Raw genomic sequence first — 27,213 nt, 5'->3', positions numbered from 1 at the left:
TAAGCTGTCCTTGGAAGAGGGTTTGTATGGAGTCTGAGAAATTTGAAAGGCGATTACAAGAAACTCAAACGAGGAGTTCCCGTCGTGGCGCCGTGGTTAACGAATCCGACTAGGAACCATGAGGTTGCGGGTTCAGTCCCTGCCCTTGCTCAGTGGGTTAACGATCCGGCGTTGCCGTGAGCCCTGGTGTAGGTTGCAGACGTGGCTCGGATCCCGTGTTGCTGTGGCTCTGATGTAGGCCGGCGGCTACAGCTCCAATTCAACCCCTAGCCTGGGAACCTCCATATGCTGAGGGAGCAGCCCAAGAAATGGCAAAAAAAACAAAAAAAAAGAAAAGAAACTCAAACAAGAACCTGGCGTTCCCTTCCTCTTTCCACTGACAGACACACCAGGTCTCTGACTGTTTCTGTCGTCTCCTTTGGTGATGGGCAGCTTTGGTAACTTTCACTTCGTGGCTTCTTCAGGTCCTTGTTGCCTGCCTTGTCCTGTGTCCAGACGGCCCTGCTTCATCTTTTGGACATGGGCTGGGAGCCCAGTGATCTTGCCTTCTTCGTGGACATTCAGTTACCAGATCTCCTCATGAACATGTCACAAGAAAACATAAGTGTCCACGACAGTGTGATCAGGTAAGAACCCAGCCCCGTGCTCCGCAGTTGCTGAAGTAGACCGTGCAGAACAGGGATCGCGCTCCAGGGGCTCAGAGCTGGCCCTGGGCCGAGACCCTCTGTGGAATACCCTGCCTTTGCCACATACTGGCTGGACGACCTTGGGCAACTTTTTAAACTCCTTTGTGCCTCAGTTTCCTCATCTTTAGAACGGTGGGTTGTCACAGTACCTGCCTCATAGGATTGCTGTGCAGAATAAATGCGTTCTCTTTCTTAGTGTTCAGCACGGCGTCGGGGCACAGTGGTGTGTCGCGGTTGTCGGTGGTGGTGGTGTGAACTCAGCACAAGCATCCTCCTCACTTTTGGATCCTCCTACGGCAGTTGAAATGGAAAATCCTTTTCCATATTTTTGTTATACATGTGTGTGCTTTTAGCCACTTTATTAACCTCTTGCACATTATGGAGTTCTCATGGTGGCTCAGCAGTAAGGAACCTCACTAGGATACATGAGGACGCAGGTTCGATTCCTGGCCTTGCTCAGTGGTTGAGTATCCGGCGTTGCCGTGAGCTGTGGCGTAGGGTGAAGATGCAGCTCGGATTCTGAGTTGCTGTGGCCCTAAAAAGACAAACAAAACAAAACAAAAAAACTCTTGCATATTATGAGGACTTAAGGTATGAGAAAAAATATTATGCAGAGTTTTTTCTTTTCTTTCCACTTTTTTTTTTTTTTTTTTTTTTTTTTTTTTTGTCTTTTGTCCTTTTAGGGCCATACCCGCAGCATATGGAAGTTCCCAGGCTAGGGGTTGAATCGGAGCTACAACTGCTGGCCTACACCACAGCCACAGCAATGCAGGATCCGAGCCACATCTGTGACCTACGCCACAGCTCACGGCAACACCGGATCCTTAACCCACTGGACGAGGCCAGAGATTGAACCTGCAACCTCATGGTTCCTAGTCAGATTCGTTTCTGCTGTGCCACGATGGGAACTCCTTCTTTCCACTTTTAATGAGTGTCTCCACCCTGCTGAGGTTCACTTATCCATTAACCATTCATGTCTGTAGAAAAAGGAGAGGATGTAGGAAGAGAAAAGAGGAGAAAATTAGGAGGAAATAAACTGAGTCAACATCAATTTTCACTCTCACTGAAGAGATACTCTGGGAAAAGGAGGCAGAATGTAAGCTGCCAGTCAGTTCCTTATTTCAAGCTTCACTTGCACCTACACGGTCTCGTCCTTGGGAACAGGGACTGGACCTTTCCCACCAGTCCCCTTAGCAGTGGTCCAAAGCCAAGTGAGAGCAGGCCTGAAGTCAGTTTGTTGAAACACACAAATGAACAAATGTGTATTTGTTGGTTGGTAGATATTTTGCATTTGCTGTCGGGTAGAGACTTTTGTATTAAAATTCTGGTTGCCGAAACAAACTGCAACGTGTAATTTTGGAAATCTATAACATTACATCTAAAAGGAGACCCCAAGACTATCTATTAGAAACGGGGAAACCGAGGACCAGTGCTGAGTGCTGTGTCCAGGTCTTTCCGCAGCTGGCAGGAGAGCCAAAGCCCCAGGGTCTCCTGACTCCCTTCTCATGCTGCTACTACTATGGTGTGTCCAAATTGGACCTTTTTTTTTTTCCAATCATTTTATTTGGCTCCAGTGCCTGGCACATAGTAGATTCACCAAAAGTGGCTGATGAATGGCATCATGCCCGGTAGGTATAACCTTTCAAGCTCTAATTCCTCGCCCGTTGTAGTCTGCTTTGGAAGGGGCTTCTCTCTTTTCATTGGTATGTATTTATCTAACATCTTGCAAATCCCTGGGCTTTGAAAACCAAATTGGCATCTTCCTCTTAGAAGTAAAAGTGCCCCATGTGTTGGACCCATAGGACCCAGAGTCTGCTAACAAGCACTTTCCTTGATTATGGGAGAGGCATGCTTTTCTCTCTTTATGTCCTTCTTTCAGCCAATGGAGTGAAGAAGATGAGCTTGCTGATGCCAAGCAGAATTCAGAATGGATGGATGAGTGTCAGGATGGCATGTTTGAGGCCTGGTATGAAAAAATAGCCCAGGAAGATCCAGAGAAGCAGAGGAAAGTAAGACCTCTCAACTAGAGTCATCTGAAGTGATCTGCGAGGAGTTTGGCGAGGAGAGTCGGGGGGGGGGGCGGTGCCAGCAGGCTTTCCCCCGAGAGGGCTCCAGGTGGCAGTCAGTACCTTAGTGAGTGGGCTGTCACCGAGCCTGGGCATTAAACTGAGGGGCCCTCAATTCTGACTTGACCGCACTCAGGCAGTGGCTCCCTCCCGTAGAATTAGATTCACAGGAAATTGGCTCATGAGGCTGCAGTAAGAGATTAAGTGCCAGTGAATTAATTTACGGCAAGAAGTAGAATTACTGAAGGCCCTGGACTCTGGCGTCCTTGGTACATACATTCCTGTAGGCAAGCACGTGGGAAGCCGAGGTTCAATCAGAAGGTCGCCCCGTGAGCAGGCAGATGTGCGCAGCGTCAGAGTTAGAGGATTCAGATGTGCAAAGGCACCAGGCTCAGGTAGCCCGCCACGTCCGTCTCCACATTAGGGGTTTTTCTGTCCCCACCACATATTGTCAGGCATCTGCTGGCCTCGGGTGCGCTGATTTTCTTAGTTTTCTGTGCCTACTCTGTGCCAGTTACTTTGCTCATGTGGCATCTCGGTCGTGCTTGGAGGGAGCACACCACTTGGCCTGTGCAGGTTTTCTCTCTTGGGAGCCGTTCTGTAGCTCTAGGGTGGCGTGGCACATTTGCCGTGATCCATTACTCTAGGGTCACTTGGTGATTTATTTCCACGCCACAAATATAACCTGTGCTATAACCTCCAGGGATTCTCCAGTAGAACATTTTATTTGCTCATGAAACGGTGCCTTTACTCTCCCCAGAAAGTTTTTAAAGCATCAGCAAACAATTCTTTTGCAGTGTTTCCTGTATCTGTGACTACCACCCTTGTCCAGCCAAGTCCTCAGCCAGGAATCTGGACGTTGTTCCTGACCCTCCTTTTTTGGGGGGCCCCCATGACCAGTCAGTCCCTGGGGTTCCTCGCCACCGCCACCTTGGACCTCTCAAATCGTCCCACCTTGCCCCATCTCACCTACCGCTCGTTCCAGCCCTAACTGCTGGTCGGGGGGTTACTGTACAGCTGCTGTCGGGGCCAGTCTCCCTGACTCCAGTCTTGCCCCCTCTCATCCACTCTCTCTGTGACCAGAGCAGCTTTCAGAAGGCTCAAACGGAATCCCACTGCTCTTCCATTTAAAAACATCCATGACTCCTGAGACTAGCATCCAAGGAACTTTGCGGTTTCGCCTTTCTAACTTTAATCACCCCCTCACACTGTGTCCTACATGTGGACTTACTAGCAAGGTCACGAGCCCTCGTCTCGACCCTTTGGTGCCTCCAGGAGCACTTGCCATTGCTTTTACCCGGCTTGCCCACCTCCCTTACCCCGGCCCAGCTAATGCTTGTCTGCCCCTCCCTCAGATCTCACCTGAGGAATGAGCTCCTTTGAACAACTTCCTGTGCCCTCCAGGGCCTCTTGCATCTGCCCCTCCAAGCCCTTAGCGTGCTGTCTGGCGTCCTCTGTTTGCCCCTTCACGTCCTCGTCCTAGCGCCTAGCGCAGTGTGTGGAATGGCTCAAGTGCCTCTGCAAGGATGGGCTGAGTAAGGAAGAACGGCCACATCTGAACGTCTGCGGGTTCATTGTGCCTTGTTTTGTCGTGTAGATGCACATGTTTATTGCTCGCTACTGTGACCTGTTAAACGTGGACATCTCCTGCGACGGCTGCGATGAGATCGCCCCCTGGCATCGCTACCGGTGTCTGCAGTGCAGCGACATGGACCTCTGCAAGACTTGCTTCCTAGGTACACCGCCCGTCGCTGCCATACCCAAGAGGAATAAGCATTTCTCTTTCCCCTGATCTTGTCATTGTTTTAAACTCCCCTCTGCAGTGCCAGTGCTGCCGAGTGGCATTCTCTGAGTGATGTGCTCCAGGGCTCTGTGATCCGAGGCTCTTCCACCTCCTGTCTTGCTGGGTACAGGCCCTCGATAAACACTCAGCACCAAGGGATATACATTTAGTCGAGTTTTCAGGAAATTATTTGGCCTTCTGAATCATGCAGTGTTTGTACGTACACACAAGCAAACCTCAGAAATACTTGAATCCTCTTGGCTTGCAGGTGCTGAGGTAAAGCAAATCGACAGCAGTGAGCAGTTGAGTGCCCAGTCGTGTAAGCCACAGCCCCTGCCCCGGAAGCAAAGAGAGCCTTAGCAGGAGACTGGACCTGCTCGCAGAATGTGTATTCCAGTACAAGTGTCCATGCTGAGTTACAGACGAGCAGTACAGATTATTCTGGAAAACTTTAGAAGCAGGGAAGCCTACCGTTGCAGAAGAGCTTATGGAGGAGGTGGAGTGTGAATTGGTCTTTGGAGGAAGTTAGACCTGGATGATGTGAAGGAAATAGCAGCGAATGTGTCACCATCCATAGTCTGTCCTTTGCTCAGACAGACTCACCCCGGTGTCTGCAGCTGAGTGTTGGATCGAAACAGGTTGGGCTCAGATGGTGGGACCCAGAGAGGCCAGGCTGAGGAACGTGCATGAGTCCACAGACAGTGGGGAAGGTTTTTCAAGTAGGGTGTTAACATGATCCGAGCTGTGCTAGAGGAAGGAGGTTCTGTCCGTTGAAGAGGCTCCTTTAGGAAATCAGTCACAGTAGAGACAAGGGGATTGGTGCCTGGACTAGGTTTCTGGGGCTGGGGACAGAAGTGGGTCAGAGGTAAGGAGCACGAAGCAGGGTGTGTGAGGGGCTTGGAGACCCACTGGACTCAGAGTAAGAACGTGGCCAGAGCCGTCAGTCCCTTTTGTGACTAACCTTTCTCGCTCAGTGGGTCTGGGGTTATGGGTCTCTTTTCATCCCTTGATTTGAGAATGAAGAAGTAAGATCGAAACACCTGATAACATCTTGGTGGTTGTCCGCAAGAATACACCAATTGATGCTTAATATTTGTCAGAGGAGGGGTCACAACTTGGCAGGTGAACTTGTACCTCCCGGCAGAGGTTGCGGTGGAAACTAGTGATCTGTTTGATTGGATTCTGTGTTGCACTGGAAAGGAGGGTCCATCCACGGCATCATTCCTAACAAGTTCCGTGCCAAGGATATCGTCCGTGTGCTCAGAGCCACTGGGCAGAGCACCTCGGTCTCCAGGAGATGCCTGTGGCCCCCGACATCCTGAGTGATCATTTGGGAACAGTCCTTCTGGGGTTGGTTTGAGTTTGGAACCAGTTCTTCTAAGAGCCCTTTGGCCCAGTCTGCCTCATGCTGCTCTTTTTCCTTCAGGTGGTGTGAAGCCTGAGGGCCATGGAGATGACCACGAAATGGTCAACATGGAATTTACGTGTGACCACTGTCAGGGTTTGATCATAGGTCGGAGGATGAATTGCAACGTGTGTGATGACTTTGACCTTTGCTATGGATGCTATGCGGCCAAGAAATATTCCTATGGGTATGTCTCAAGTGGCCTCTAGTCCAGTAACCTTTTCTCCAGGTGTTTGTTTGCTTTTTAAAAAAAATAGATACATAAAACCTTTCATGATAAAAAATTTCAAACATCCCCTCAGTGAAGTGAGTAGAGTGAAGAGAGTAGTACAATGGTACAATGAATCTTCATGTACCCATTATCCAGACTCAGCAATCAGGAAGATTTTCCTTTTTCTTTTTTTTTTTTAGGGCCACACTTGTGCCATATGGAGGTTCCCAGGCTCGGGGTTGAATCAGAGCTACAGCTGCCGGCCTACACCACAGCCACAGCAATGCAGGATCCAAGCACGTCTTCGACCTACACCACAGCTCGTGGCAATGCCGGATTCTTAACCCACTGAGTGAGGCCAGGGGTCTCCAACCTATAACCTCATGGTTATTAGTCGGATTCGTTTCCGCTGCGTCACAACAGGAACTCCAGGAAGATTTTTCTATATGTGCTTTAGTTTATTCTTTTTTTTCTTTTCCTTTGTTAAAGCATTTTAAAGCAAATTCCAGACCTTAAATCATTTCCTTACTACATTGTATCCATCTCTCAAAATTATGGGCGTTTTCTTTCTTTCTTTTCTTTTCTTTTTTTTTTTTTTTTGTCTTTTTAGGGTTGTACTCGGTTCCCAGGCTAGGGGTTGAATTGGAGCTGCAGTTGCTGGCCTACACCAGAGCCACAGCAACTCAGGATTCAAGCTGCATCTGAGACCTGCACCACAGCTCACGGCAACACCGGATCCTTAACCTGCTAAGTGAGGCCAGGGATCAAACCTGTGTCCTCATGGACACTAGTCAGATTTCTGCTGAGCCACAATGGGAACTCCTGGGCATTTTCTCACATCACCAAAATGCTGTTACCACCCCTACAACAGTTCATAGTAGGGAATTCTAACTTTGCCTGGTTTCCATAGACAGTGTTCTGGGGGCTGTGAAATCCTGAAGTGGTATGTGCAGTGTTTGTGTTTGTTCATTTTTCTGAAGAGAGGGCCCACACCCATCTTGAAACTTCCAATAACCACAGCCTTAGACGTAACTGATGTCCAGTCCTGACCATGCATGTGGTGCCCTGAGGCCCCGCTCTCCTTGGACACACAAAAGGGCTGGTAGGCCTTAAAAATGCCTTGCCTTTGCAGCCACTTGCCTACGCACAGCATCACTGCCCATCCGATGGTGACCATCCGGATCAGCGACCGCCAGCGGCTCATCCAGCCCTACATCCACAACTACTCCTGGCTGCTCTTCGCCGCCCTGGCTCTCTACAGCGCCCACGTGGCCAGCGCAGAGGATGTGGACGGCGAGAAGCTGGCTCCCCAGGCCCGCAGGAGTGCCGCCGCCCTGCGGAGCCGGTGCATGCAGCTCGTAGGGGACTGTCTGATGAAGGCGCACCAGGGTAAAGGTACGAAACCGAGCCCCCCCAGCTGCTTGAGGAGCAGCCCAGCAGAAGGGATACGTGGTGCTCGGTATAGAGTCAGTCGCCAAAATCGTTTTCAAGAGGTGCTCACCCTGGCGTGGAACTTAATTTTAAATCCCCAGATGCATTGGAGAGAAATGTTGGCATCAAAATAGCATCTAGTGTCTCCAAAATATTTATGTAAAGATATAAAAATATTAATAATTAAAACTCTTGATGTCTGTGGATGGAGTATTTAGTATCTGAACCCATCAGCTGTAATGTTGCCGAAGGAATTCAGCCTTTTTTTAAAACCTGGAGTGCAAATCTACTTCCGTACAACCGTGTTCCAGATGAGAGCTATTTACAACTGAAATCGTTTGTCCAATAAAATATCTAGATGACTCTGACTTTGCTGAGGGTACCAAGGAGAAAAACGCTGTGCACGAACTTGAGAGACATTTAAGTTCCGTTCAGAGGGCTGGACTCCCCGCCACGGTAGTGGACGGCAGGGAGGTCAGACGGGCGAAGGACCAGGCGGGCAGTGCCAGTGCTTCACTGCTCTTTTCTTATCTCTCTGCCCCAGTGGAGCTGTGGGAATCTGGTTGTGTGGGGGTGACTATAAAATTTTAATGTTTGTGTTTTTCTAAACAGAGGATTCTGTTGTATCTTTTGTCCTCTGTGGTTAATAAGGTAAAAGCACACCCCACTGTTGAAACTTCTGGTGCCTGAAACCAGGAGCTGAGTAGATTGGGACCGCTCAGTTTGGGATCGAGAGTTCTTTGGCCTCGTTTGTGGGAACCTCAGCCATCTGTCTGCAGAGAGTAGCAGAGTGATCTGTGGCATGTAGCGGGAAATGACCCTCGGTTTAAAACTTGGAACCATTCTCTCATTTGCTTCTCTTGTAGGTCTTAAGGCGCTAGCTCTTCTTGGTATTTTGCCTGATGGCGACTCTCCTCCAGAAAATCAGGCCCCGCCAGTCACCGCGCCCACTGGAACAGCAGAGGAGCAGCGGGAGAAGGCGGCCGCGCAGGCTGCTGCAGCGCCGGCTGACGCAGGCCCTCTTGCGCACTGCAGCGTAAGTGACGGTCCTCTCCTGTGCAGTCACGTGAGGGACGGAGCAGAGAGGTTAAGGGCACAGGCTCATGACCCAGCTCGCCTGGTGCAGATCCCTGCTCTGTCAGACCTTGGGCGGGTCACCCGTCTCTTCACCTCAGTTTTCTCATCAGTAAAATGGAACGATAGTGATAATTGATACCTATCCCTTAGCATTGTTGCGAGGATTTATAGGTACACACATTGAGTTATTGTCTATAAAGTGCTTAAAACAGTGTTGATAGTAAGTTGCTCATTAGCATTAACTACTCCGGTTACCTGCCTCCTGCGGTTTTCATAAGGATTGTCAAGATTATGCCCCAAGGGAATTGGTTCCTGGCCCTTGGTGGACACCGTATATGTGAGGCTCCTATATATGCAGCCAACGAATAGGTGCCACCAGCTGCAGGCTACTTCCACGTGTCGTTTACTCACGTTGTTTACAGTCGTTTGCTTCTGTAGTTTATAGTCATTTACGTAGATTACAGTGGTTTACACGTGTAGTTTATAGTCGTTTATACATATAGTTTATAGTCATTTGCTTATGTAGTTTATAGTAGTTTACTTACATAGTTTACAGTAGCTTATATAGATAGTTTACAGTAGTTTACATATGTAGTTTATAGTCATTTACATATATAGTTTATAGTAGTTTGCATATACTTAACATACGTAGAAGAAAAATCTGGGTCTAGATGGAACCTGTGACAGTGACATTAAAGATTGTTCTGTGGGAGTTCCCTTGTGGCTCAGCAGGTTAAGGACCCGGCATTGTCACAGCAGCAGCTTAGGTTGCAGCCATGGTGCAGATTTGGTCCCTGGCCCCAGAATTTCCGCATGCCGTGGGTGTGCCCGCTTACCCCCCTGCCACCCCCACCAAAAAAAGAGATTGTTCTGTGGAAAAGCACAGCAGAGCTTCGGTGATGTCGCCTCCAAAGCTTGAGGTGGGCTGTATGTCCTTGGCTTTGCCCCTGGAGCTGCCTCTTATTTCTGTTCTCTGTCTCTGTCCTGGATTGTCCCCAGTTGGCAGTTATAGTTCACTAAGATTCTGTTGTCATTTAGAGGAAGACAGAAGCAAAGACTGCTGGCAAAAACCTAAAAATTCTGTTAGCTTCATTCAGCCAGAGTCAGCACAAAACAGGTAACATAATAACCTTCAAGCCTGTTTTGACTACAAAACCCTTCTCCAGACAGCATTTTACTCACCCACAGGTTACACTGGGCCGAGAGAATGTTATCAGCAAAGACAGGATAAATCAGCAGTCTTGTCTTCACCTTTGAGCCTCGGAATAATTGTATCTTCTTGTGAGCTCCTAGCATCCTATAATATGCCACCCATCAGCACGCCAGCACCCGTGGATCTGTTTATTCATTTATTTATATCAGGATGGACTCAACAAGTTTTTTTTTTTAATGGGTTAAAATCTTTTACTTATTTATTTTGATGCTCATATTGACCCATGTTTGGCCAGTGGAAACTCCTTCAGACTGGCTTTTGTGTCGTTTTGATAGGTCTTCATTATTCTTTGAGCACTTCCCTAATTTTCGATACACAAAGATGGTTCAGGCTTATCTTAGGCTTTCCCTGGCGAGGGACTGGAATCAGCCTTTTTCTAAGGCACTCCCAGAGCATGAGTGTCACTCCTTTTGGGTCGTCTTCCCATCAGCAGCTGGGTGCACCCAGGGTGCTCTGTCTCTTAGTCCTCTAGCTAGCAAATGGCAGTTGCCAGCACTGTCCCCACGGTGCAACCTGAATATCCCCAATACGATGGCCTGAAGGACCATATCCCATTGGTGCCCTGAGTACAAACCCCTTGTTTTTGAATTCCTGCATGTTTCTAGCCAATCCTAGGCCCTGTTAAAGGCATCTTCCCTCCACCCCTCTAATGCCTAGAAATGCTTTTTGTTGTAAACCACTGAGAAACCAACCTCTGTCAGAGGCACATCCAGCGGATTCTGTCTACAGCAGCCTCTGACCAGTAGTGAGGACCCTTCAAGGGCCCTGCAGTGCAGCTGCAGTAGCTCTTTGGAGCCCTGTGGTAAGAGGAAAGATCAAGACTCACATTCTAAGCCAGAACTTTGGAATGATAGTGTTTGCACACAGCGCCACTTAGCACGGAGAACGTGCTGCTGGAGGTCTTTTCACAGGGACTGTTTTGAGCAAAGCAGGCAGCTCTCCCAGTCCTGGTCCTCTCTTGGGACAGTCACGTTTTTCTTTGGGGGATGTTGAGGGTAGGATTGATGTTGACCTGACGGCATCTGGAGAGTATCAGCAGAGGGCAGGACAAGTCAGCTGCCACCCAGAGATGTCAGGGTCTCTGGGGGGTGTTCGGCGTTGTACGACACGCCACCTTTGGCTCCTTGGAGGTGGGGTGCCTCCACCGCGCACAGAAGACGTCCCGCATGGCCTGGTTTCCACACATTAGCCTGTGTGACAACAAGGAAAAGCACGCTGAGGGCCTGGGGCATGCAGGTGGTTTTGAGGGTGACTCCAAGTGACTCCGGAGGAGATTCAGGCCGAAGACCATCCCCTGCCGGTCTGGGCAGCTCACTGCCAGACTCCGGAGCCCAGAAAACCCTCCCAGCGCCAGTGAGGGCCCCCTTCACAGGTCTCCTTGACGAAATGGAACTCTGACAAGGGCAAGACAGCTTATGTGCTGGAAGGAGATCCACACCTTTGTTTTTTTTTCTTTCCGTCTTTGGCTTCTGAAAGACAAATAGAACGCGTAGAGGTTTGTAGCAGAGCCACTGGCGAGGTGACCGCAGGCTCTGAGAGAGCGGCATGCGGAAGACGTTTGGGGGAATGTGATGCAGTGACTGCTGTCTTAATTAGGGTACAGAGTATCAGCAGCAGTGAGGGGCCTACTCTAATTCAAAAGTATTTTAGTTTGTGAAGACCAATTGGCCAGTGATTTTAGAAATTGTATTATATTAGCAAGTAAACTTCTGTTATAAGACAGATACCTTAATTCTTTTACACTCCGCATTGTGTTTTTAGGGTAAGAGAGATGTTCCCAAGGAAGTCAGGCCTTTGGATCCCAAGCAGAGAAGTAAGGCGGATGAAGGTGTCTCATTAATGAAGGAGCCCTCCTGCCGCACTCAGACTTCAGACGCAGCTGCAGATGCCTGCACACCTACAGGACTTCCAGGTAAAGACTCTGACAATTACCTTGATCTCTTTCATCTTTTTTTTTTTTTGGCTGCGCCCGCAGTATGGAAGTTCCCAGGCCAGGGATCGAGATCTGTTTCGTCTTGAAAGACGCACATGCCTACCCCTGAGTTATTTCTTGCACACACGTTAGAATTGGCTAGCAGCCAAGGGCGCGTGGTTTCTCTGTCCTGCGTCAGATGGTGTTGATAACACTTTAAGAGTCATCTTTCCTTCATCCTGCCTGCTTTCCTATGTTGTTTATTCCCTCATTTACTGAGGGCCTCCATGCACCAAACACTCCCAGACCCCGGGGATGAAATAGGGACCGAATCAGACAGACAGACATGTGCCTCGTGCCCTCACGGCGCTTACAGTCTGGGAGGGTTTAAGACAAAGGTGTTCGTGACGGAAAGGTAAGGTGGAATGTGATCCATCCCGGAGAGGGGCCTGAGCGGCTGTTAGCAGTGATTGGTTCTAACTGGATCAGGCGGCCTCCAAACGAAGCCTCGTGAAGGCGCCTGCAGGGCATCGCGAGTAGGCCGGGCTCTGCTGCGGGGGGAGGGCTTTCAGAGCAGAAGGAACAACGTGAGCATAGGCCCCCGAGTGGGAACCCCCAGATGAATCCAGGGAGAAGTCCTTTGGGCAGGTGTGTAGGGAGGGAATGGAGCCCTGGAAGGCGGACCTGGACGGGTGCTGGGGCTCTGTCGTGGAGGCCCTCAGACGCCTGCCTGGGGACGGCAGCAGCAAGGTCAGAGCCATGTTTTAGGAAGATTGAAGGGCCAGGAGACTGGCAGCAAATGTCAGCCTCCTCCTTCAGGCAGCCCAGGGAGGCAGGATCCTTCCCACGCACCCACTCTGTGAGGGGGCAGAGGTGAGCACCCGGCATTCTGCCCTGTCTGTGGGACCAGCTCTCAGAAGGGGCTGGTGCTCATCTCTGCAGAGCATCTCATTCGAAATTCCAGAAAACAGTCTGACACGCCATGTCAGTCCGGAGTCATCAGAAGCCACTCCGGTCTGATTCCAGCCGAGGACCAGCATCCTGGTTCACATACAGTTTATTCATTCATGTACTTAATGAGTACCTGCTGTGCTCCAGAAACATTGTCACTGAAAAAAAAAAAAATCTAGAAAGATTTGATAAACAATATCAAATGATAAAATATGTTAAAGGGTAATTAAATGCTGTGAGCATGAAAGAGCAGGGTGATGGGGAGTGCAGAGGGGTCGGGAGAGAGAGGAGCAGGCTTGACTTCAAAACCGGGTGATCAGGGCAGGCCTCGCTGAGGTAGACGTGTTCAGCTGTAGGTTTGTAAAGTCCCAGCTTGATTCTGTCATGGCACAGGGGCAGTGCATGTGGTTCGCTTCCCTCTTCATACATATATAGAGGCTGCAAACTCTGAGTGTTTGGTATTTTACAACTCAGATGCTGAAAATTCAGAAGCATCATCTCAGAAACCCATGGAGGAAAAAGCAGTTACTCCAAGTCCTGAGCAGGTGTTTGCTGAGTGTTCCCAGAAGAGGATTTTGGGGTTACTAGCAGCCATGTTACCTCCCCTAAACTCGGTAAGAGACAAATGGCTTTTTTTTTTTTTTTTTTTTTTTTTGATTCAAAAAAGAGGGGTGGTATTATGTATAGAAAAAAATTTTGGAAAACTATATACTGAAATTAACTGTTAATTGCGGTTGTCGCTGTATCCCTGAGGGTGTGGGATTATCAGTTAGAAGTGGGATTGTAAAATGGTGCCTGAGAATGTTTATTTTACAGTAGATTGTACCTAAGCCATTTCTCAGAGATGCTGCATAATTCCTTTGGCCCCAGTCCAGTTATAAATAAAATACGAAGGCGATAGAGTGTTTAGTTGATGTGGTTACATAGATTTTGTATTGAACAGATTTTTCTCCCTCCTGACAGGATCCCACAGGGCCCCTGATAGACCTGGAGCACGTGCTGCCGCTCATGTTTCAGGTCGTCATCTCCAACGCAGGCCACCTGAACGAAACCTACCACCTCACACTGGGTCTGCTTGGCCAGTTAATCATCCGGCTTTTGCCAGCGGAGGTAGATGCCGCAGTGACCAAGGTCCTCTCAGCCAAACACAACCTGTTTGCGGCAGGAGACAGTTCCCTCGTGCCTGATGGCTGGAAGACCACCCACCTGCTCTTTAGCCTGGGAGCCGTCTGTCTGGACAGGTAGCCACTCCTCGCCGTACCCCCTTGGTGTTCAGTTCTTTAGATCAGTGATCTGGCTGTTGATTAATTTCAGTGTGCTTCAGTGCTGTTGTCTAGTAATCTTCTGTGAGAATAGAAGTTTCACTAGCAGTGCTGTCAGCTGACAGTAAAGCTGTGCTTAAAGTAGCTGTGCCATCTCGGCACTGTCTGCCGATTCAGCTCTCTGGTGACACATGTTCTGGTTTGTTTTTTTCCTGAGAGTAATAAATGTAGGCTTTGAGGTTGAAGAAAATAGATATGTTTTTGTTATAAAAGTAATATAATCATGATACCAAATTTGGAAAACAAAAATTTGAAAAAGAAACAAAAACAAAAACAAGAAATCACCTTGCCTTGTACCATATCAGTGCATCTGGTGCTGTTTTAATATATTTCCTTCCAGTCTTTTTTCCTGTGCTTGAGAGTTTGCGCAAGTGCACATGTGGGAGTGACCTTTACCGAGATTTTTTTTAAAGTATAGCTGTAGACTGAGTATATAAGTAACAAAATCTTGCTTCTCCCCCCGCCCCCACCGTTATGTGAAAAGCATGGTTCTGTTAGTTTCAAAACTTATTAACGCAGGGCTCTTTGGCATGCTTCTGGGTCTACCTTGGAATGTAGCGCGCTCCGATGAGTTGAATTTGAAGCCTGTGCACTGCCATTTATTTAATGGAGCTCTTGCCTTCCAGCCGGGTGGGCTTGGACTGGGCGTGCTCCATGGCAGAGATCCTGCGGTCCCTCAACAGCGCCCCTCTGTGGCGTGACGTCATTGCCACCTTCACAGACCACTGCATCAAGCAGCTGCCTTTCCAGCTGAAGCACACCAACATCTTCACCCTGCTTGTGCTGGTCGGCTTCCCCCAGGTACTCCACTGACGGTCTCGCCTCTTCTTCCAGCTGTCATCAGGCACATTAAAGTCTACACTTTTGGAAGTTTTTTTTTTTTCTTTAGTTATATAATTTGCTTTTACAGTATTGGTGTAGTTTCAAGATGATGGGTTTGTTCACCCTGCATTTTTAACAATTTAGCTATTTGATTCATTTTATTAGCCAGCAGTTGGCTCTGAATAATAGGTAGCTGTAATATACTAAATTACAGAGAACCTCAGAGTACAGTTGTATTTCACATGGACATTCATCTTGACCTCATTTCTAATTTTCATGTCTCTCAACTGGTTGGGGCAAAGAAAACTGTGAAAACATGACTTCACCCCGCAAGCACTTAAACCAGTTCTGTGCCAGGCGCTGGGCTGAGATGGGAAGAACCCTAGCCTTGAATGCTTGTTCACGTCAGCGGCACAAGCCAAAGAGACGATGCTGGACGCGCTGTTGAGTTGCCTCTTCTGTCTCTGTCACGTTTAGGTCCTCTGTGTAGGGACCCGCTGTGTGTATGTGGATAATGCCAATGAACCACATAATGTGATCATCTTGAAGCACTTTACTGAGAAGAACAGGGCTGTGATCGTCGATGTCAAAACCCGCAAGAGGAAAACAGGTCCCAAGCATGATTATTTTTTCTAAGAATGCGAGAATGTTGTCCAGTCCCTGTATACCCTAAAATCAGTGAAGATACTTGGTTTTTGCCCCTGCAGATATATGTTTAAAAATCATGTTATAGCTCCCTGAACTTCTTTTTCCTCATTTCTGAAATGATGTGGTTGACAGAGTTCACTCATGGCACCGCAGGTTAAGGATCTGGCATTGTAACTGCAGCAGCCCAGGTCGCTGCTGTGGCGCTAGTTTGCACCTGACCCAGGAATATCCACATGCTGTAGTGTGACCAAAAAAAAAAAGAAAAGAAAGAAAGAAATGATGTGATTGAATTGGGATCGATTTTTTTTATTTTTTGGCTGTACCTGTGGCCTGCGGAAATTCGGAGCTGGGGATTGAACCTGAGCCATAGCCATGAAAATGCCTGACCCTTAGCCCACTGAGCCACCAGTGGACTCCTGGATCAACTTGAAGGCCCTCTCCAATCGTTTGTACATATGGCTCTGTGTGTTTTAGTTGGCCCCATGTTAGTATACTAAGTATTGAAATCAGGTCTTCCAACTTCATATTCCTTTTCCGAATTGTTTTCGCTAGTCTAGTTCCTTTGTCTTTTTCTATAAACTTTAGAACCTCAACTTATCAGTTGCTATTATAAAGAACCTGCTGGGGTTTTGGCTGGCATTGCAGTGAATCTATAGCTCCGTTTGGGGAGAAGTGACATCTTAACAATATTGAGTCTTTTCACCCAGGAGCATGGTCGATCTCTCCATTCACTTAGGAAATAAACGTCAGTCTTAGGAAATGTAGGTCTTAATTTCTCTGAACCTGGCAATAGACTATCAGCTGCCTTCTCTTATTCCTGATTTTGGTAATTGGTGTCATTTCTTTTTTTGTTACCTAGGTTGTCTAGCCAGAGATTTATCCATTTGTGTAATCTTTTCCAAGGACTAGCTTTTGTCTGTTTTTTCTCTATTTTCTGTTTCATTGATTTCTATCTTTAACATTATTAATTTCCTGATTTCTTTTTGCTTTGAATTTAACTTGCCCTTTTTTTTTTCTGGATTCTTTTGGTGGAAGTCTAAATCACTGCTTCGAGACCTTTCTTTGTTGATAGAAGCATTTTAATGCTATGATGTTCCCTCTAGGTGTGGCTTTAACTGCATTAACAATTTTTGATATGTTGTATTATCCTTTTCATACAAGTCAGAATATTTTCTACTTGTGATTTTTTTCCCTCTATGATTATTTAAGTTTTTGTTGTTTAATTTCCAAGTATTTGGGATATATTCCAGATATCTGTTACTGATTTCAAGGTTAATTACCTTTTTTTTTTTTGTCTTTTTGCCTTTTCTAGGGCCGTTCCCGCAGCACATGGAGGTTCCCAGGCTAGGGGCCTAATCGGAGCTGGAGCTGTCAGCCTACACCAGGGCCACAGCAGTGCCAGATCCAAGTGGCGTCTGCGACCTACACCACACCTCACGGCAACGCCAGATCCTTAACCCACTGAGCGAGGCCAGGGATTGAACCCACAACCTCATGGTTCCTAGTTGAATTCGTTAACCACTGCGCCACGACGGGAACTCCTTAATTACTTTTTTGTCAGAGAACATACTATAAATGATTTAAGTCCTTTTAAGATAATTGCAACTTGTTTTATGGTCTGAAATTTGGCCTGTTTCTCATAAGGCTCCATGTGCACTTGAAGAAAATGCACATGCTGTGTTGTTGGTGGAGTGTCCTATAGACATTCATTGTCATTTAGGTCAAGTCACTTGAGAGTGTTCAAGTTTTCTATATTCTTACTGATTTTTTGGCTGTTCTAACAATTACTGAGAAAGGAATTGTGTGTTCTCATTCATTGTGAAATGTTTCTGTTTATCCCTAATAATATTCTTGTTCTGAAAGCTAATAATTTCTGTGGCCTCTCTAGCTTTTTAAAAAATGACTAACCCTTGCAAGATGCCTCTTCTTCAGTTCTTTTGCTTTACACTTCAGGTGGATTCTTGCAGATAGCAGCACATAAAGGAGTCTTCTTTTTTAATCCAGTTCGACAATACCCGCCTTTTAATTGAGATGTTGGCACCATTTATATTCAGTCCTTATCAAGATCATTGCGTTCATTTCTACGACTTCTGTCTTGTTTTTTATTTGTCCATCAGTTCTTTGTTCCTTTTTCCCTCTTCGCAGGATGTGGGATCTCGGTTTCCACTCTAGAGGTTGAACCCTGGCCATAGCCATGAAAGTGCCAAGTCCTAATCACTAGGCCACCAGGGAACTCCCTTGGTTTTTTGTTTGTTTTTGTTTTTTAATGATTCCGTGTTATCTCTACCTTTGACTTTTAAACTGTATCTCCATTTTTTTAGTGGTTGTTCTAAAGTTTACAGGAATTTACCTTGAAATAATTTTTTAGTGGTGCACTAGGGTCTATAATATACATCTTTAACTCATTGTAGTCTGCCTTCAAATAATATTATACCGCTTCACATATAGTAAGGAAACGTTATAGGTTTTATATTTTTTATTTTATCATCTTCCGTGCTGTTATTGTCACACATTTTACTTTTACACAATACAAACCTCACAATATATTATTTATTTTGCTTTAAAAAGTCATATATATATTTTTTCCTTTTTTTGGCTTTTGAGGGCCGCACCTATGGTATATGGAGGTTCCCAGGTTAGGGGTCCAGTTGGAGCTACAGCTACCGGCCTAGGCCACAGCCACAGCAATACCATATCCAAGCCGCATATGCAACCTATACCACAGCTTACGGCAACACTAGATCCTTAACCCACTGAGCGATGCCAGGGATCGAACCTGCAACCTCATGGTTCCTAGTCAGATTCATTTCCATTGCACCACAATGGGAACTCCAAAAGTCATATATTTTTAAAGAGGTTTTAAAATGAGAAAACAATATCCTTTCGTTTAGTTACAATTTCTGGTGCTCTTCATTCCTTTGTGTAAGTTCAAGTTGCTACATGGTATCTTTTTTTCCCCTGAAAACATCCCTTAATACTTCTTTTTTTTTTTTTTTTTTTTTGTCTTTTGTGTTTTTAGGGCTGCACCCACGGCATATGGAGATTCCCTGGATAGGGGTCAAATTGGAGCTGTAGCCTCCAGCCTACACCAGAGCCACGGCAATGCCAGATCTGAGCCACACCTCAAACCCACAGCACAGCTCACGTCAATGCGAGATCCTTAACCCACTGAGCAAGGCCAGGGATCCAACCCGCAACCTCATGGTTCCTAGTCGGATTCGTTTGTGCTGCGCTGTGACAGGAACTCTTTTTTAGCGCCGCACCCAAGGCATATAGAGGTTCCCAGGCCAGTGGTTGAATTGGAGCTACACCTTCCAGCCTACACCATAGCCACTGCAACGCAGGATCCAAGCCTCATCTGCGACCTACATCATAGCTCATGGCAAGGCTGGATCCTTAGCCCACTGAGCAGGTCCAGGGATTGAACCTACATCCTCATGGTTACTAGTCGGATTCGTTTCTGCTGTGCCACAATGGTAACTCCCTCTTTGCATATTTTGAAGACAACAATCCATTTTCTTCTGGCTTGCATAATTTCGGCCATGAAGTCAGTTGTCATTCTCTGTTACTGTTCAAAATGTGTCTCTCTTCTCTGGATACTTGTTACTTTTAAGATTTTTCGCTTAATCACTGGTTTTTTGTATTTTGATTATAATGTGCCTTGTCATGATCTTCTTTCTTTTTTTTTTTTTTTTTTTTTTTTTGCAGCATATGGAGATTCCCAGGCTAATCAGAGCTGCAGTTGCTGGCCTACGCCACAGCCACAGCAATGCCAGATCTGAGCCGCATCTACAATCCACACCACAGCTCACGGCAACACCAGGTCCTTAACCCACTGAGCAAGGCCAGGGATGAAACCCTCAACCTCATGGTTCCTGGTCGGATTCATTTCCACTGCACCCCAACAGGAGCTCCTTGATTTTCTCTATGTTTCTTCTGCTTGGTGGTTTGTTGAGCTCCTGGATTTATGGATTTATAGTTTTCATCAAATTTGGAATTTTTTTGACCATTATGTCTTCAAATAGTCTTTTGCCCCCAGGTAGGACACTTCCACTCTCACTGGTGGGAAGATAAAATATTTCCAGAGGTGTATGTGAGCTCCAAGAATTGTTCTGCTTGCTGGTAGTTCTTTCCTAGAACTGGGTAGTTTCCTCTCACATTTGTACAGATCAGTATTCAGCCAAAGACTCGTGGGGAACCCTCTGTGAATATCTAGAGAGATCTCTCATAACCTCCTTCTCTCTGTACATCTCCCATCTCTGTGGTTTTCTGCCCCATAAATTCCAACTGCCTTGAACTCCTTGAACTGCGACCTCCATCTCTTCAGTTCGTTGGAACTGGACTCTGCTTGGATTTCCACGCAATGCTGGGCAGCTTGGAAACTGTCTCCAGATAGCCAGGGCTATTGGTGGGCTCACCTGATTTATGTCTCTTCTCTCAGGGGTCATAGTCCTGTCCTGCCTTGCCCAGTGTCTGCAAAACATTGTTTTCGTATATTTTTTCCAGTGTTCTGGTTGTTTAATCTGACCCCTCTTAGTCTTGTTCAGCAGTGGGCGTCTCTCATGTGTCCTAACCTTAAGAACTCCCCTCGGCACCTTTGCAGATAGCTGTTTGTGTGAGTAGTAGGAGCATGCATTGCCTCTCATCGTTTCTAATGGGTAGGTGGCCCCAGACCACTTTTGTCCTCAGCTACAAGCTGACCTTAAATGTATAATGGCTAAGTTTGAAGCCAGGAAGATTTGTGGTTTGGTGTCTGCAGTTCTTTAGTAAGTCACATTCCTGGGAAAGAAACTTAGCTGCGAGAAGCGTTAACTGTGCTTTTTGTGCCTTTGTTTTCCTGTCTGACGTCACCCTCCAGTGAAGGACTACCAGCTGATTCAGAAAGGCGGAGGACAGGAGGGCAGTGACGCCCAGGCCCAGCTGAGCCAGTACTCCCAGCACTTTGCCTTTATTGCCAGTCACCTTCTGCAAACCAGCGTGGACAGCCATTGCCCTGAGGCAGTGGAAGCCACATGGGTCCTGTCCCTGGCCCTCAAAGGGTTATACAAAACCCTAAAGGTAAGGCGGAGCCTCTTCCACTTGCTAATGAATCTGCCTGGGACCTGACACCTGCAGGGTATTAACTAGAAGGAAATACCGTCTGATTTCAATGGATGGTTAACCCTAGGATCTTGATGGTTTTTAGAAATGGCTGGGGCCTTGCCCACGGGTAACTTTAAGGAAGAAACAGAGTTTTACCAGTAGTTGGTTCTCTGTGATTTTTCAGCACTGCCTCGTGGAACCAGGTCCTACTGCCTTGTGGGTGCATAACCTTGGAAGATGAGAAGGAAAATGGACTGAGCAGTTTCTCACTTTCCCTCTGAACCACAGCTCCTTCCGGTTCACCATAGGAAGACTAAAGGGGGCCGATATCTATGGGATCTTTGAGCCATAGGTTTGGCAGTTGGGGTGAGAGAAGGCAGACGGGGTAAAGAGCTGGGCGATGGCTGACGTGAGATGGGAAGCCTATGGGAAGCCTCGCCGTGTGGGGAACAAGATGCTTCTACTGCCTGAGGGACATCGATGGGGAGGAAGGGATCCCTTTGAGGACGATCTTCCGGACCCAACTAGCCAATTGCCTTTGGAAAGCTCTTGAATTCTTGACTTCGGCAGTGTTGGCCAGGAGGTCATGGAAGGACCACAGGGAGATGGGACGAGATGGTGCTTCAGCTCTGGTCCCACCCTGAAAGTTTTTAGTTTTAGGATTGAGACCACACATGTGTGGGTTGTTGATTTCATGGCATTTATTACAACCTACGATTGCTTTAGTTGTTTGCATTATAGTAGGAAAGAGAAAATAAACTCCCTGAAGGCAGAAACCATTTCTGTATTTGAAACCTTCATTCCCTAGATATTTGTTGAGCACCAGATGCCAGATGGAACTGAGTAGGTTGCATTGAACTAGAAAGAAGATCCCTGCTGTCTTGGAGCTTTCAGCCTAAATTGCAAGGGAGACAGCAAAGAGCCTGTGAGGAAGACCACCCTGAGCCAAAAAGAGCCTTTCTGAGGGGGCGAAATTTGAGGTGATAAATAAGGAGTCTGGGCAGAGCATTACATGCTGGGAGAGAGCCAACTCCAGGCCCAGGAGCAGGCCTGGTTGTCAGGGAGCAGAAGGAACACCCTAGGGCTTCAGGACAGTGGCAAAAAGGAGATGCGACCACAGAGGCAGCCAGGGGGCCTGCAGGACCTTGTCAGCCAGGATGGGCACCTTGATTGTAGTTTACGGAACAGTGGGAAGCTTCTGGAAGGTAGAGAGCAGGAGTGGGACATAAAACCTCTGTTCTTAGCGTAGGACTCTGCACGTAGAATGTACGAGGCTTCAGAAATATTTGTTGAGTGAATGAATTAGACAGTGAGTGAACAGACTTAGGTTATGGCTCAGCTTCAGACTTTCATCCTTCCTCTGACTCTGGAATTTTCACCAGAAGGTAAACTTGGGCCGCTCGCTGAGACTGGGCTCTGACAGACGCCTGCTTCTCCCCGAGTGACCCTCACTGTCTTCACTCTGAGGCAGCTGCAAATCATTCCTTTTCTACTGGCAGGCTCATGGTTTTGAAGAGACTCAGGCTACCTTCCTTCAGACTGATTTGCTGAAGCTGCTGGTGAAAAAGTGCAGCAAAGGGACAGGCTTCAGTAAAACGTGGCTCCTCCGGGACCTGGAGGTAAGGGACGAGGGTGCTTCCTGCTGCAGAGCCACTGGCCTGGGAGTAGAAGCACCGGTCAGTCAGGGCCAGCGCGGCCCTGTGCACTGCACTCTCTCCTGGGCTGTTGTTTGTCCTCGCTTTGGAAATAGAGATTGTGACACTGTCTTCCCCTGTCAGGGAAAATGAACTCAGTGTTTGTTCAAAGGATATTGAAAGAGAAGTATTTTATGGAAACATACAATTGACCATTATATCCTGGTAATAAAGTGTGCCCTTGAATTATTATTTCCCTTTCAAGTTCCTTTGAGCTAAATTTGTCCTCACTTATGTTTATTTTATGTAGGATTTTAGTTGATCATTTTCATTTTATTACTCTTTCCCATAGGCCTTAGGGTTTTTTTGTTTTTTTTTTTTTATTGGAATTATTGTGGTTCCTGGTGGAGTTCCTGTGCCCAGTGCCAGCTTCAGGTCCGGAAAGGTTGCTGCCGTATGGGAGGCGGTCCCCCGTTCTTAGTCTCAGAGGCCCGAACTCCAAGAAACAGCTCTCAGTTGCCACAAGAGGGTTTGGTTAGGTTTTCGAAAAATATGCTAAAACATAGTAATGGATAACCTGGTGAGCATTTGAACGCTCATTCTTTAGGAAATGTTTTTAAATTAAAATTTTTTTATATTCAAAATTTGCATTTCTTTATATTCAGAGAATTTGAAAAATAGAAAAAAAAAATCTCCAAATTTACCCCCTCAGACACAGCTGCCATTAGTATTTTGTATATTTCCTTTTTCTCATTTTTTTCCTCCTGTGTCTATATTACATACAGAAATTTAAATCATACAATGAGCACACTATTGAAATAAACAGAGGTCATGTGATGGCCATTTTTTTTTAAGCTTCTAGTTTTCATAACCATCATTTTTAAAGGCCGCACATGATCCGTTAAAGCTGAATTTCAGTTTTTGCCGTTATGAAATGCTTCATTAACCACGTAATGACTGTAACCTTGTTGTTTGACATTCCTCCTAAAAGATGAGTTATGGAGTCAAAGGTTATGAACGTTTGTACTGCTCTGTGCGTTTCACCAAAATGCTTCTAAAAAGGTGATACCAGCTTACCCTGTCAGTGGCACAGTTAATAAACACAAAGGTCCCTTGTCGTTTTAGTTGGCATTTCTGTGATTGTCAGTACTAGCGAACGTGTTTTCCTATTTCTTTACTAACTTTCCATTCCTTTCGTGAGCTCTGATGTCTTTTAGAAAGTAGGACAGAAACACGGTGGCTCCAGTTGCTGCTGTGGTGTGGGTCCAATCCCTAGCCTGGGAACTTTTCTTCTTTGTGCATTTTCAGACTGAACCTGTGGCATATGGAAGGGTCCAGGCTGGAGGTTGAATTGGAGCTGCAGCTGCCAACCTGCGCCACAGCCACAGTCACACGGGATCCAAGCCACGTCTGCTACCTACACCACAGTTCATGGCAATGCCGGATCCTTAACCCCCTGAGCGAGGCCAGGGATCAAACCCACATCTTCATGGATTCTAGTCCAGTTGGTAAGGCACTGAGCCACAGTGGGAACTCCTGGCCTGGGAACTTCAACATGCATTGGGCGCTGCCCAAAAAAAGAAAGCTAGGTCAAATATTTTTTATCCTTTGAGGGTTAAAGACCTTCTCAGCCACTAAACACTCACATTCCTGCCCTGCCTGGTGTTCTTTCCGTGTAGGTTTTGTCCATCATGCTGTACTCCTCAAAAAAGGAGATCAACACTCTGGCCGAGCACGGGGAGCTGGAGCCGGATGAGCGCGGGGACCAGGAGGAGGATGTGGAACGGTCGGTCAGCAGCCCTGGGGAGCCAGAGCAGAAGAAGCTGGACCCTCTTGAAAGCCTGGATGAGCCCACCAGAATCTGTTTCTTGGTACGTTCTGGGTCATGGTGTGGATTGAGAAAGTGGCTCTGAGGAATGGATTCTCTTTAGCCACAGGGAACTCTTCAGGCTGATGTCCTGAGAATTACTTCCTGAAGACTCAGCCTGAGTTGGGTAGAATTTTTCCGGAAGGATGCAAAAGCCCTTACGACAGTAGCTCTTAATGTTTTGTGGTCACAGACCCAAAAGCTTTAGATTATTTTTCCATAAAATACATGTGCAAAAGCTCATGTGAAATTCTGCACGTGATTTCAGGCCTGTCCGTAAACCCCCAAATGCCAGTCTGTGCTCAGAGTTACTGGGCTCTTACTTTCCGTGGATAATGCCCCCTTCCTCGGAATGACGTGAAAATGGGCAGGGGCTTGGACTTCCAAGAGTCTCTGTGAAGAGCAAACGAAGAGCATGGGGTGGATGTGAGAACAGCAAGTGCGGTTTTTGAAAACATCAGAGGAGAGTCTAGGACTTAGATATATGTGCCAGTGTCAGACTTGAGTACAAGGCAGCACTACAGAGAAGCCAGCAGCGAACGCGGCCTGGTGGGTAGCGTAATGTGGTGGCGCCCTCTCAGTTGTCTCTCGTCTGCTTCCTCCCGGGGCCTCCAGATGGCTCACGACGCCCTCAATGCCCCTCTGCACATTCTCCGGGCCATCTATGAGCTGCAGATGAAGAGGACCGACTCCTTCTTCCTGGAGGTTCAGAAGAGGTAAGGGACAGTTCGATGCAGCCAAGGCGTAGCAAGGGAACAAGCGAGGGCAGGATTCTCTTCACCTCCTGCCCAGGGGAGCTGGGTAAAAACTCCGAGAGGCCAGCGAGCCGCTGGGGGACTGGTTTTCAGCTCTTCATAAAGCGACTTGAAAGCTGACTGTGCTACACTGCATAGCTCATCCCTCCCCCCACCCCTTTTTTGGGGGGCTGCTCCCATGGCATTTGGAAGTTCCCGGGCCAGGGATCGAACCTTAACCACAGCAGTGACAATGGCAGGTCCTTAACCTGCTGAGCCACCAGGGTGCTCCTGCATGGCTCATCTTTGTGTTGTACTGTATGCAGCTATGGGAAGAGCTTTGAACTTGCAGTCTGCTTCTTAGCCTAAACTCCTTAGGGATGCAGACATTGCCACCCACACCAAAGGCTGTCTCCCGTGTCAGTCCAGGGAACAAGCAGTGCCGAGCAGGACCTTCACCTCTGTTCTGGTCAAAAGTGGTCTTTGGTTTTGTTGTTTCACTTCCGTTTTCATGTTTTTTTCAAAGATTCCTATAAAATTAACAACATTACCTTCCTCTTGACTAGTTCTTGGGCCCAGCTCTCACATTTGTGTCAAACTTCATACATTTGTAACTGATCTCCTCCTCCCCTGCCCATGTCTCAGTTTTGACTTCCTATCCTAACTTGTATCCAGTTCCAATTGAATTTGTTCTTTTCTTTGGTTATTTCATATTTCCGTTTTCCCACATATTATTTCTTACCTCTTGCCTCAAATCCTTTGTGAGGAGTTCCCGTCGTGGCACAGCAGTTAACGAATCCGACTAGGAACCATGCATGAGGTTGCGGGTTCGATCCCTGCCCCTGCTCAGTGGGTTAACGATCCGGCGTTGCCATGAGCTGTGGTGTAGGTTGCAGACGTGGCTTGGATCCCGCGTTGCTGTGGCTCTGGCGTAGGCCAGTGGCTACAGCTCCGATTAGACCCCTAGCCTGGGAATCTCCATATGCCGCGGGAGTGGCCCAAAGCAATAGCAAAAAGACAAAAAAAAAAAAAATCCTTTGTGAGATGAAGCAGAATTGCATCAGTTAGGGCAGAAGTACCGTGGTCGGGAAGGTTAGAATTTGTTTTTCTCTCATGGAACAGTCAGCGGTAGGCGGCAGCCCGGGAGGTGGGCATCTGCTTCGTGAGGTGGCCCCACCCCGCGGTGTTGTCATCCGTGTGGTCAGAGCCAGCCTGCCCGCACCACCTCACTCGTGCAGCCCCAGGGCAGGGGGACGTGGAGGAAGGAGCTCCGAGGGAGTCGGGGCTGCGAGATCGCGTATCTGACTAGAACTGGAGACCTTTGTTTCTAAAGGAAAGGGAGACTGGATCCTGAGGGACCCTTTGCAGCGTCGCTCTGCTCACATGTGCCCGTCTGCTTGCCTGAGTAGATGGACACTGTGACTCTAGTTTGAGAAACATGGAGAGTGAGCATGTAATTTCGGGAGAAAGGAAAATACCGCTGAGCCGCATTTCTGCCACCGTTCGCTGCCTCTCTGTAACTCACGAACCCAACTTGGTGCCCCTCCTCTTGAGGTTTGACGGAGACGAGCTCACCACGGATGAAAGGATTCGGACCCTGGCTCAGAGGTGGCAGCCCAGCAGGAGTCTGAGGCTGGACGAGCAGAGCGCCAAAGCCGTGGACACAGACATGATTATCTTACCGTGCCTGGTAGGTCTCCCCGCCCCCGCCCCCGCCCCCGCCCGTCGGGAGAAGCCCAGGCCTCCGTGACCGTGGTCTCTGGGCTTGCAGTCCCGGCCCGCACGCTGTGAGCAGGCCACCGCCGAGTCCAACCCCGTGACCCAGAAGCTGATCTCCAGCACCGAGAGTGAACTGCAGCAGAGCTACGCCAAGCAGCGGCGCAGCAAGAGCGCCGCCCTCCTGCACAAGGAGCTCAACTGCAAGAGCAAGAGGGCCGTCAGGGACTACCTCTTCCGCGTGAACGAGGCCACCGCCGTCCTGTACGCCCGCCATGTGCTCGCGTCCTTGCTTGCCGAGTGGCCCGGGCATGTGCCGGTGAGTGAGGACATCCTGGAGCTGAGCGGCCCTGCCCACATGACCTACATTCTGGATATGTTCATGCAGCTGGAGGAGAAGCACCAGTGGGAGAAGGTAACTGGGCAGCCGAGGGGGGCGCTCACCCCACTCACCCTCCTCTTTGTGCCCCCTCGCCCCTCTCGGGGTTTGAACAGGCTTCCTCTAGTGAGTGCCTTTCTGGAGTGAGGTTCTGTGTGAACCCCCACCCCCGCAACCCCGGACAGGTGTGAACTCGAGGAAGGTAGGGGTGGGTCCCCGTTGAGCTCGCCCAAGCACTGCCTGGAGCTGAGCTCACAGCCCAGGCAGGCTTGGT

At 47.9% G+C, this 27,213-nt stretch overlaps 1 protein-coding gene across 1 annotated transcript in view; it reads left to right on the top strand.

Moving 5' to 3' along the window:
• ZZEF1 (zinc finger ZZ-type and EF-hand domain containing 1) overlaps window positions 1-27,213 on the top strand; it is a 113,769-nt gene that overhangs the window by 74,405 nt on the left and 12,151 nt on the right. The window contains 17 exon segments of the mRNA XM_021067699.1: window positions 465-626; window positions 2,566-2,695; window positions 4,350-4,488; window positions 5,962-6,127; window positions 7,284-7,546; window positions 8,449-8,618; window positions 11,634-11,784; window positions 13,210-13,349; window positions 13,699-13,976; window positions 14,684-14,858; window positions 15,357-15,489; window positions 20,386-20,585; window positions 22,109-22,228; window positions 23,923-24,114; window positions 24,726-24,826; window positions 26,399-26,534; window positions 26,616-26,975. Coding sequence (XP_020923358.1) covers window positions 465-626; window positions 2,566-2,695; window positions 4,350-4,488; window positions 5,962-6,127; window positions 7,284-7,546; window positions 8,449-8,618; window positions 11,634-11,784; window positions 13,210-13,349; window positions 13,699-13,976; window positions 14,684-14,858; window positions 15,357-15,489; window positions 20,386-20,585; window positions 22,109-22,228; window positions 23,923-24,114; window positions 24,726-24,826; window positions 26,399-26,534; window positions 26,616-26,975 — 3,016 coding nt within the window.

Source organism: Sus scrofa, chromosome 12 (assembly GCF_000003025.6).
Source record: "Sus scrofa isolate TJ Tabasco breed Duroc chromosome 12, Sscrofa11.1, whole genome shotgun sequence".
Lineage (NCBI taxonomy): Eukaryota > Metazoa > Chordata > Mammalia > Artiodactyla > Suidae > Sus > Sus scrofa.
The sequence above is the reverse complement of the archived record's forward strand: the minus strand, read 5'-3'. Positions and strand labels throughout refer to the sequence as shown.